At 40.7% G+C, this 12683-nt stretch overlaps 1 protein-coding gene across 2 annotated transcripts in view; it reads left to right on the top strand.

Moving 5' to 3' along the window:
* Nucleotides 1-12683, top strand: part of LOC149243390 (protein CNGC15b-like) — a 132026-nt gene that overhangs the window by 78817 nt on the left and 40526 nt on the right. For both annotated transcript variants that reach the window (XM_089374496.1, XM_089374497.1), the window contains exon 6: nucleotides 1820-1931. In XM_089374496.1, coding sequence (XP_089230622.1) covers nucleotides 1820-1931 — 112 coding nt within the window. The remainder of the gene's footprint in view (nucleotides 1-1819; nucleotides 1932-12683) is intronic.

The raw sequence follows: 12683 nt of genomic DNA, 5'->3' as shown, positions 1-12683 counted from the left end.
AGATGGCCTCTAGCATCCAAAAAAAATCATGCTACAATAAATGCCTATATATCATCAAAATCACTGCCTATATTGGGCTTTCGTCATCTATATAACCATTTAGGCATTAGAATAAAATAGAAAAACCGTAGCATGTCATGTCAAGATTTTGTTTGAGTGATGAGCACATTTTTAGTAGAGTCATGATAGAGGAGTTCGGCAAACAATGCCACTAACATCAAAGTACATAGAGGGCTTGGGACTCTTTATTAAATACTAGTTCGATACCCTCGTAATTGACAAAATCCAATGGAAACGTTGCAATCTCCCAATCCTGAAATCCTGAAAAACTGTTAAGTCTGCTGGATTTTGAGTGAAATCTAAAATTCTACTTTCTTCATATGAAATCCAATGAAGTTGGAACCACTTTCAAACATCCTGAGTCATTTCATGGTAATGTTAAAAAATTAAGTAAAATGATGAAAATGAAAGATAAAGGAGGATGTCACTTAACATTACCATTAATTGCATAGCAATACTAGGGCCATAGACTGGATTATTAGGCTAGCCTAGGGGAGAATTAGAAGTGGGCCAACCAACTGAATAAAACAATTTTTTTTTACGTTGGCCTGCATAGGTACAAACTGTACGGAACCGGTCTTGAACCGGCCAGTTTGGAGGCCCGGTTCGAACCGGTTTTGGGCCAAAAACAGCAGGACCGGCAGGTTGCACTGGTTCCGGTCTGGTTCTGATAACACTGCTTTGGTGGAGTATTTGATATACTGTTCCTATTTGGAATACTGTGTAGTAGCTTTCTAAATTTTTTCACTTTAATTTGAAAGAGAAGCAAATTTTCATGAAGGGGATCTTCCGGTATAAATGCTTGTGCTAGGGGAGGCTATCCTGAAGTTCAGTGGCTTTTCCTTGGATTGAATGACCCAGTGGATCTGTATAACGTATTTTAATTAGAAAACTTGGCAAGCCTGTCTTGTATATTTTCTAGAATTAGCCATTCAACAATCTTTTGGGCAGTATTTGATATACTGTTCTTTTGGGGGAGTTTGATATAATGTTCATTGACTTTCTAAATTTTTCTCTTGAAATTCAAAGACCAGCAACTTTTTAGGAATGGAATCTTCTGGTATAACTGCTTCATGCCAGAGGAATCTGTCCTGAAGTTCAGTGGCTTTTCTTTGGATTGAATGACCTGATGGTTATGGTTGTAAACTGTATTTGAATTAGGAAGGCTTGTATTTTGGCAAAGTAAACTGTAAATATTTCTTGTCTTTTTGATAGAATTAGCTGTTCAACAAAACTTTGGGGAGCATTTGATGTATTGTTCCTATTGCAATCTGTGCAAGAATGTAACAGACACAGATAATTCCATCTCAGTGTTGTGGTACAAAATTGAATAAAATTTTTATCTTTCAGAATCAAATTTATGGTTCCCACCTTGATATGTATCAGTGATTAATGGATTCAGGATAGCTTGCTTATCAATATTGGTTCTTTTGTCAATAGGACATGAGGACCTCTGACACACATTGAATGGCAAATGCATATATAACTTGCATGCAAAATCTCATTTCAATTTGTGATATTCATAATAAGTTAATAATATTTGAGCATTTAAACTTAAGTTCATTTGAACATCTTTGACCGATGGGTAAAGCTGGACTCAGGTAATGAAGAACGTGGGTTTCAATATTTAATGTAAATGATTTTCCCTTCTCTTGACCAATGTATATTGCAGTGCTATTTTAAGTTTACAGCAAAAGATTAATTAGCTATTTGGTCCTTTTCAACTTATAATGAAAGATCTTGTGCGGTGGATTTGCAGTTCCCTGGGACAAAATTTAGCGACAAGCACTTACATTGGAGAGACTTTGTTTGCTATCCTCATTGCAAATCTTGGTTTGGTATTATTTGCACACCTGATTGGGAACATGCAGGTAAACTTTTCACTGTCTTTGATATTTGCATTTGTTCATCCAGGGTTATGAGCATGTCTAGACAAACTTGCATATGTGGACAAGCAGAAAGGTTCTTACAGAAAGAACATTTATATATTCTATAAACCCAGTGAAGATGACTTTCAAGTTTATATTCGTTCTTTTTCAATGGCTGTAGGAGCATTGCTATTTTTTATGTATCATTTTCTACCCCACAAAAAAATAATCTTTGGTTTGATTTGCTACCAATTGGAACCAAATCAAAAGTGTGGGAAAATGCAATACTTCCAAATTACCATACGTTTTGAACATGCTTTTACTTTTCTAAGGTGATTTTACTATAGGACAGGTCAAGTTGCAATTGATCCTTGGACAATCAACGTCCAGGTTTCTTTTCTTAATTTTCAAACTGCAGATGCTTCAAAGCTGATTCCCTCCTGTTCTTTATGGCAGAAGTATGGCTAATCTCATTATAAAATTGAAGTTATAAGGGTATGTGCACATTTTTCAGGCCCCCTTTCTCATCTTTTTGAAGCCTTTTCCACATGAACCCTTACGCATATTTCCAGGCTATGCTTGAAACTCAATACAACACAAGTACTTTATCATTCGAGTACACAACAATGGAACATATGAAAGTTCTTGTTTATCAAAAATGCCACAACTACATGATTTAGGAATGGATTTAAGATTGATTGCTTTAAGTCAAGTACATAAGTGCACCCAAGGATGCTGTGCTCTCAACCACTAAATATACCTTCATGATCTATTGCTTGAGTTAGAAAGCTTTCAAGAAAACAATTCCACTTCTTATTAATGACTCAAACTATGCATCCACTACAGTCATTGTCTTAGGATGTGTTCATTTCTTAGGTGCTAATCTTGGATTGCTTAATTATTGTCTGTTCACTCTGCATTTGGACTCCTAAATCCTAGATCATTAGATATCTTATTTTTGATTAAGATCCATGAAAGTCTTGCCAAGAACATTCGGGATTATCTAGGTTCCCATTGTTTATGAATATATAGAAAGGAGACTCGAGGCTAAGGTGGTGTTATAGGGTTTAGGAGGTGTTTCTTGTTTGATCTAGGGCTCAAAAATTAACAGCCATTTTGGTTGGATTGAATGATTTGTTGAAGTGAGTGGCTTCAGAAGGTCTTCCGCATAGGCATGGTGTCTTAGCATGTGGAAGACATTATTTGCCTCTTCTAGGTGCTTGCTTGGTGGAGTAAGTGATTTATGTATTCTTTCCTAACTTAAGAAAAGTACAATAATTAAAGTAAATTAATTATTGTGGACTATTGAGTCATTTTCTAAGGATAAATAATTTAATTATTTAAGTGACTTAGAAATAATCTCAACCGTTGATCTCCAAGATGGTTCTAGAAGGGAGATTGGGGTTAGGGATTTGGACTCAATGAAGATTATAAAGGGAGCCTAGTGAGGAGGTGAAGACACAAGTTGTGTGAGCGAGTCATCATTCAGAGAAAGCGATTTTCTCTAAGTGCGAGTGGCCTTGTTGACTAGGAGTGCAGAGAAGAAGAAGTGCGAGTGGAATGGGGTCAATCTATGAGGGCCGAATAAGAGGATATTGCAAGGCGAGTTGCCAGAAGGAGATTGATTTGATTTGGAGGAGGCCGAGTTGCTAGAGGGTCTTGTTTTCCGTACTGTGCATCAGTGGTATGCAAGGAGGGCGCATGTCAAATTTTTGGTTGAGTATTTGGGCCAAGTTCTTTAAGCCGATTTCATATGGAGGCTAATTTCCTATAGCTCAAGTTTCTTGGGCCAGATTTGTTGAAAATAGTAGCAAGAGAAGGTCTTCTTGACTAGTGCCTTAGTCAAGAAAGACCACAAGGTGTCTTCCATTTGTCAAAGACAAGTTCGTGGAGATGAACGAGTTAGTAGATTCATGCATGGAGTTGGAGGTTTAGTTAACTGGGTTTCCAGTGGTAGTTCAAATCGGAGACAAGATGAGTTGTTTAGAGGAGATCAAAAGAAAGGTGGACCTCCCAATACCACATTTAGACAGAGCAAGCAACCACAAAGGTACATCGAGTATCTGGCATTGATGGCTAAGTTGATAGACTCAGAGCTAGAGGGAAAATCAATTGTAGGCTCAGATGGGGTGTAAAAGGTGCATCATAGGAGCATGATTGGAAGGAATAGGTCTTTAGATTAGATTTCGCAACAGGAAGCAGGGAAGTCTTCAAGTTCATAAGGAGCAATTGCAACAACGAATAATGTGGTGGTGTTGAAGACAGATTTAGGTGGACGAGGTTCTTCCAGAAGTACCTTCCTCACTAAGAGGGAGTGCTGAAAATGTAGCGAGGAAAGGTCTTCTGTATTATGCCGTAGCCAATGAAGACCTCAAATTGCCCGTATATCTATACGAGTGCGAGCTCATGAGTTAGACTTCAGTTAGGATGAGTTGGCCTCCTTTCCATTTTTTGCACGACGGTCAATTGGTGTTGGGCCTTGCTCGAGTTGAAGGTCGGGCTGGTCATGTACCAACGTTTACTTTGTGTAGTCGCTCGAACATATGGTGGGTCCTGACTATGTTTTGTTCTGACTGCCTCTTTGTCATTTGCGCAGGGATCTCTCGTGAAGGCCTAACCTTTCCTTCTTTTGTGGTCCCAGATTGCCCATGCAATGAAACTCATAAGCCAATTGTATGTTGTCAACTTGGCTATGCAAACATTACTATTCTCATGGCTCGCAATTACAATGGTAAGGACAAAACTATACACACAAAAAAAAAAGGTATGCTAAAGAAAACACACAATTCTGCATTTGAAACTAAAAGAAATTACATGGCGCGACCTCTCAGAGCCCGACCACCATCTTACATCATATTGGGCCCTTTTCTCGATCTGGTTATTACATTACATTGGTCATCGTCCTGACAATTTGCAGGCAATCCTTTTAAAGAAACAAAACTTAACAGAATGAGGAATCTCGTCCTCTGCCACGAAAGCCTTTGAGAGGCTTCTATACATTTAAAATTACATAAAAATCAAAGGAATTCGTGGCCTTTGTTCAGGATTGCTATGTCGCTTCTTTTGGAAGCTCACAGGAATCAAATTCAGTTGGGGGAGGGGTGATGCTCCTGCATCATACTCTCGCGCTTGAAAAATTTCATGATATCCCGTTCACGTGTCTCCATCGCGGCATCTCATCCATCTCCGCAAATTCGGTCTTCTTTTCCTCATGTATCTCTGAGTGAGCCACAATCACAACCCATTGACACCTTATCGACTCTCCTCCTCTGACTCAAGACTTTTGGCATCTCGGTTCACCTCCAATGGAACCTTTTGAGCTTCCTCTACTCGCTTGGTTGTTTTGTTGAAATTCTGATGTTCTATGTTGTTCACTTATTACAAAACTTCTTTATGCTATAATATTAGATAAGCAATTGTAGATAGAACATAAATCGAATGCATAATAGAAGACAACCAAGAACAAAATGAGATAGAGAATTTAGGTCCAATGACTAGGGAAAAACCCACAAGGGGAAAACCCAACCAAATTCTTCTTCTATTAGAAATCAATTGTTCAACAGAGATACAAAGTACAATGAGAGATCAAGAGAATGAGTAAGTTCACCCAAATTTGAACAAGCTATAGCATGAAGATCACTGGTAGCAGCAACAAATGCACACACTGAATCAACCTTCCCTTCAACTGAATCAACACTGAGACATTGAAGCACTGAATCATCCTTGGCTCACTAAGTTTTTCTCTTACTCTCCAAGTCTCTCTCTCACAATCTTCTTCAACTCTCTCCAACTCTCTCTCAAGTTTGAATTCTTCTTTCACAATGCACAAGTAGTGAGGGGAGAAAGAATGAGGCACATATATATAGGAGGAGCAACGAATCCATGCCATAAAGGAGTAACTCGCATGCCAAGAGGAGTGTAACTCATGCCCATTTAGGAAGAGTAACTCATGCCCATTTAAGAAATGTAACTCATGCCATTAAGGAGGTACACATGCCTTTGTAACTTATGCTTTTAAGAGAGAGTGTAGCATATGCATTAAAGAGTGCATAAGAGGAATCTTTTATGACATGCTTTAATGAGAGCATAAGGGAGTGTAAGAGGAATCTTTTATGACGAACTTCTATTGAGTGTAAGAGCATTAATGAGAGTGTAAGAGAACATTATTGAGAGCCATGATTGAGTGACTTGAATTTCTTTTTAATAACAATAGTAATATCATAAAAAGGATAATAATATTGATGATAAGATATTAAGTCGAGATTGGACCATTAGGATTGGTTGATGATAAGTTAAGTGATTTTCCATCAACAGTACTTGATTACCAATTGATGCAAGGTGATTTACTATTTTTGGAAAGTCATGCTTGAGATGCTAGACATGACTTTCTATTTTAGAAAGTCACTCGAAAATTGTTAGATATGAGAATTTAGACATTCTATTTTAAGACTTTCTATTATTAGAAATTCATCCCCGAGCTGCCAATTTTCAACATGTTGCACACTTGCCCACTTCTCCTTTGGAAATTCTACTTGTAACTACAACTATGGAATTGTCCTCCACCAGGAATCTTTCCTCTTTCCTGAACTTTGATACCACTTGATGAATACTGATTTTGCGGTACTTCATTTCGAACCCTCATGGCTCAAATATTTTGAGCCTGTGGGTTATGGGCCCACGAATTTGCATTTCTCGCCATTGGTATGCAGTGAATGAACTCCCCTTTATTTAACCTCAACGTTAGAACTCCATTTATATCCCGGGTAGCATACAAGCCAATCCTTTGGCCGTACTCTTTCATGCAAAAATTCCTCGGCACACTTCTCCGTTGACAACACTAACGATCTTCAACTAGGTTGGGGGTCAACCCTCTATCCATTTTCTCCATGGTGGCCGACTGGTGTTGAGCCCAACCAGTTGACTGTGCCTCGCCCAAGTCGGATGCCAGGTTGGTCGTTGCATACCGACATTTACTCTGTGTAGTGGCCCGACCATGTAGGAGGTCCCGACTCTTTTTTGTTCCTTCTGTGTCTCCGTCATTTATGCAGGGATCTCCCATGAAGGCCCAATCTTTCCTTCTTTGGTGGTCCCATATTGCCCAGACAACGAAACTCATAAGCTGAATGCACACTGCCTACTTGGGTCTGCAAACAATACTATTCTCGTGGCCCGTAATTACAATGGCCAGGACAAAACTATAAGCAAATAAAAAATATAAGCAGATGCCAAAGAAAACACACATGCTTTTGCATTTGAAACTAAACAAAATTACATGGCGTGACCTCTTAGAGCCCGACTGCCATCTTACATCATATTGGGCCCTTTTCTCGGCCTAGTTATTACATTACATTAACCGTTGTCTTGTTAATTTGGAGGCAGTTCTTTTAAAGAAACAAAAATTAACAGAATGAGGAATCTCATCCTCTGCCATGGCAACCTTTGAGAGGCTTCTAAACATTTAAAATTACATAAAAATCAAAGGAATTTATGTCATCTGTTTAGGATTGCCATGTCGCTTCTTCTTGAAGCTCCAAGGAATCAAATCTAGTTGGGGGAGGGGTGATGCTCTTGTGTCAGTTCTTGAAGCAGGCAATTTAGTTAGAGGAGGATACCATTGTTCTGCAGTCAAGGATGCGGCCTAGGAGAGGCCTCTAACACCTTAGATCCGAGATAGAAAGGGTTGAGAATGCCTGTTGTAGGGAGAGGGTTGAGGGTCCTAGTCAGCTGGTACAGGAAGTGTTGAAAGGCCTGTATGTGAAAATTCTATCACTACAACAATTGATTTATCTTACCTACTTATTTGCCAATAAGTTATTTACGAAAAACCCTTTAGTAAACATTAAAATAAATTCTGTTGCAGATATCACACCATAATACAAAAACAAACACATGCACAAGAATCAACGCATCAATACAGATATTTTGGACAAATGTCCCCGGAAAAACTTAATGTAGGAAAATTGGCGCAGCATAGGAGGATTTTATTATTCAACAATTCTTCAGTACAACTGGGTGCCAAACTGGCTTACCCAACAGACAACTAATTCTCCAGCACTTATCCCAACCTCAACGTTAGGCTTACTGGCCTCTATGCAATTCCCAGACCTATTGCGTTAATTCCTGCCTCTCTTCGTCAACACTGGGCCTCTCTGCATCACCCACACAGACCTTCCAGTGACTGCGCAGTCTGTTGCCTCTTTGTCTACTTGAGAGGCTCTGCGTCTGTCTCTCCAACCTTTGTGCTGGTCTTCTGGTGCTGATCTCGACTCTCTGTTCTGTACTCGCTGCCTCCTGCTGCTCCCCAAACCACTAGTTCGAATTTCCCTACTAACCCTGCTCCAGAAATCGAACTGACTGGTCTCACTCAGTGTGTTCTCCAACTGACCCTCAAGCCTCTTCTTATACTTTTCCCGTTGGTCCTTCAATGGTCGAGATTAAATCTCTAATCAACAGCTAAGATTAGATTTGGCTTGATCCATGACTTTTGGAACCTTCTAACCCAATTTTATATTAATACCCATTAATATTTTATTTTTCCTAAGTTTAGACTTAGGAACTCCATTAAAAATATTAATTATTTTAATATCTCCCAAACATTAATATTTTAATATTTGCCAAACCGGTTAGAATCTGCCCAAACCATTTCTGGGTCTTGGAGATCTCATGTGCTTTAGCCTCTCCACCAATTTTCATGGCTAGAGCACATCCGATGCTACCCAAAATCAATACTCCCTCTTAGCGAGAACTGTGCTCTAGTAATACTCCACATTGAGCATTACTCTGATCATACGACATCGGTACCTATGCTGATGCTAAGCCTCCCTGCCCAACATCCTCTGCACTATAGCATCCTGTACTGCTGCCCATGGCTCTATCACCGCCACTGCTACATCTGTACTGCAACTCCCTGTGCATTCGTGCTGCTGTTGGTCCATCTTCCCAACACTGCAACTCCCTCTGCATTCGTGCTGCTGATGGTCCTTCTTCCCAACACTGCGTCTACACTACGAACTCCTTCTCATCATGTTGCATCGTGCTACTGCACTGCAACATCATACCCATTTCTGCTACTGAAATGGATTCTTTATCATCCCCATCTTCTCCCTGAAATAATCAAATTTGGTTCTTCCAAGGGCCTTGGTAAGGATGTTTGCCACCTATTCTCCTGTAGGAGTGTAGCTAAACTGTACAACTCCTCGTTGGACATAGTCTCTGACAAAGTGACACCGGATATCAATATGCTTTGACTGATTGTGAAACATTGGATCCTCAAAGAGCTTGATGCAACTTTGATTATTAGACATGGTCCTGGTCGCCTCCATCTTTCTTCTGAATATGTTCACAAGAAATTTTCTAAGCCATATGGCCTCACATGAAGCTGTGCTTGTGGCCATATATTCTGCCTCTGCTGAGCTCAGTGCCACGGATTTCTGTTTCCTACTGCACCAGGAGATCATTCTTGATCCAATGTTGAAACAGTACCTAGAGGTACTTTTCTGATCCACTGAACTTCCTGCCCAATCTGCATCAGTAAATCCACTGAATCTGATAGCCTTACTCCTGGTGTACAAGAGTCCATAATCGACTGTTCCCTGTATATATCTGAGAACATGTTTGGCTGCTGCCCAATGCGCCCTCTTTGGTTCCACCATGAACTGACTGAGGGTGTTGACAACGTAACAAATGTTAGGCTTGGTATTGACCAGATACATCAGGGACCCTATGAGCTGTCTGTATAAGGTGGGATCAACATCCTTGTCTTCTGATGCATCAATCTTCTTCTAGTTGGTGATCATTGGAGTAGCCATGGGTCTACAGTCCTCCATCCTGAATCTCTTCAGGATTTCTGTAGCATATCTCCCTTGCCCAAGGAAGATCTCCCCCTTTTGCTGCCAAACTTCCAACCCTAGGAATAATGCATTCGTCCCAAATCTTTCATATCGAATTCCGTGGCTAGATTCTTCTTGCAATCCCCGATGAGCCTGGATGATCCTGTCAGAAAGAGATCATCCACATACAATACTAAGATTAGAGGCTCATTCTCTACAACTAGAGGGTAGAGATTTGGATCTGCGTCACTCTTGACAGATCCCATCTTCTGCAAGTAGCCATCGATTCGACCATACCATGCTCTAGGTGCATGGTTCAGCCCATACAAGGCTTTCTTCAATCTGCATACATGAGACTTCTTCTCATGTGCCTCAAAGCCCTCTGGTTGTGCAACGTATACCTCTTTTTCTATCACCTTGTTCAGAAATGCCGTTTTGACATCCATCTGATGAATCTCCCATCCCATCTATGCTGCAAGAGATGTCATGGTTCTAATAGATGTATACCTGGCTGCTGGGGCGAAGGTCTCTTCATAGTCAATTCCTTCCTTCTAAGCATACTACCCCTTAGCCACAAACCTGGCTTTGTATTTCTCAACACTATCGACTGCAGCGTATTTAATCTTGTAGATCCATCTCAAACCTACCATTGATCTGTCTTGAGGCCTTGGCACTACCTCCTAGACATCGTTCACCATTATGGAGTTGTACTCCTCTACCATCGCATCCAGCCAAACCTGACGTTGAGCTGCCTCTTGAAAACTGGTAGGCTCCCCATCCTGAGCTACTAATGCCTGATATCTATTTCGCTGTTTTCGCTCCCTCTTATTGTTCCTTGGCGCACCGATGAAGTCCTCTGCATCTCACAGAATCTGAGGAAGTTACCTGCTCGTTCTTCCTTTGCCAGCAGTTGCTTCTGTTATCTCCTCCTCACCCTGAGATTCTTCCTGATCTGAGGAAGAATTCTTTACTTCCGTTGGTTGAAGAGGTTTGGCCAACGACTCCTCTTTTGATTGGTCCTCGGAAGGCATTTCTCGAGATTTTCTGAAAGCCCTGTTCTCCATGAACTTCACATCTCGTCAAACTACTACCTTCCTGCTCCCTGGAAGATAGATTTTGTATGCCTTAGTGTTCTCCCTACATCCCACTAGATATCCTTTCTCTGCAGTTTGATCCAACTTCTTCGTCTTTTCCTCGGGTATGCGGCAATATGCTAAGCTCCCAAATGTGCTGAAATAAATGACTTCAGGTGTCTTCCCTGTGAAAACTTTCTTTGGAGTAATCTTGCCCAATGCCCGATGAGGAGTCCTGTTCTAAACATAGACTGTTGTGTTGCATGCTTCTGCCCACAGGAATTTTGGCATATCTTGATCATACATCATGGCCCTAGCTGCTTCTACAATAGTCATGTTCTTCCTTTCTGCTACTCCATTTTGCTCCGGATTGTAAGGAGCTGTGACGCTGTCCACTCTCTTCTGATGCCCTCTTTAGTGCAAAAATCAGTGAAGACATACTCTCCACCATTATCTGAGTGCAAAACATTATTTTCTTCCCAGTCAGATTCTCCACCAGAGCCTTGAACTCTTTGACTCGACAGAAAATCGCGTCCTTGGTTTCAGAAAATAAATCCGAGTTTTCCTTGAGTGGTCATCAATGAAGGTAAGGAAGTACTTGGCACCACTAAGAGCTTTAGTGGACATAGGTCCACAGATATCTGAGTGTATCAATCCTAGTACACTCTTAGCCCTGTTCTTACTTCTAGGAAATGCTGCTTTAGCATACTTTCCCAGAGCACATCCTCTGCATACATCATCTCGTTCTGTACTAAGATCCAGAACTCCTATTATAGTGTTTCTGAGAATTCTCAGAGCCCCATGGTGCAAATGTCCCATTCTTCTGTGCCATATTTCATTCAAATCCTTGTCTCCATGACTGTCTATTAGTGCCATTGGTGATTCTAGTTGTAGTCTGTACAACCTGTTACTTTTGATCTCGATCTGCACTTTCTTTTTCCAGCTTGGGTGTTTGACGTATACTTTCTCCTTGATGAAGAAAACGTCATAGCCTTTGCCTTGAAGTTGCGACACAGAAAGTAAATTCATCCCCAATCCTGGTACATGCAACACATTGGTAGCACGAAACCACTCTCCTGTTTCTGTTTGAAAAACTATGGTACCCCTCCCTACTGGAGTACACTTTGCCTTGTTCCCCATGGTGATCTGAAAGTTCATCCTCTCTTCCCGATAATCTGAGAAACATTCCCGGATTCCCGTCATATGCCAAGAGGCTCCATTGTCTATATACCATACTTCTGATGATGCAAAGCTAGTCACACAAGCCACTTCTTCTTCCAGCTTGGAAGCCAACATAGAGAAATCGAAGTCACTGTCTCTTGTGCAATTTTCTGAAAATTTGTGCGAGTCTCCTGATGTAGATGCCTCTGCATCATGGTCTCGACCCATAATTGATTTTCCCTTCCTGTCTCTGATTACTTGCTCTGATACCATGTGAAAATTCTATCACTGCAACAATTGATTTATTTTACCTACTTATTTGCCAATAAGTTATTTACGAAAAACCCTTCAGTAAACATTAAAATAAATTTTGCTGTAGATATCACACCATAATACAGAAACAAACACATGCACAAGAATCAACACATCAACACAGATATTTTGGACAAATGTCCTCGGAAAAACCCAATGCAGGAAAACCGGTGCAGCGTAGGAGGATTTTATTATTCAACAATTCTTCAGTACAACTGGGTGCCAAATTGGCTTACCCAATAGAGAACAAATTCTCCAGCACTTCTTCCAACCTCAGCGTCAGGCTTATTGGCCTCTACGCAGTTCCCATACCTACTGCGTCAGCGCCTGCCTCTCTGCGTCAGCACTAGGCCTCTCTGCATCACCCATGCAGGCCTTCC

Source organism: Pinus tabuliformis, chromosome 8 (assembly GCF_031772625.1).
Source record: "Pinus tabuliformis cultivar Carrire ecotype Pingquan chromosome 8, CPIR1, whole genome shotgun sequence".
Taxonomy (NCBI): Eukaryota; Viridiplantae; Streptophyta; class Pinopsida; order Pinales; family Pinaceae; genus Pinus; species Pinus tabuliformis.
The sequence above is the reverse complement of the archived record's forward strand: the minus strand, read 5'-3'. Positions and strand labels throughout refer to the sequence as shown.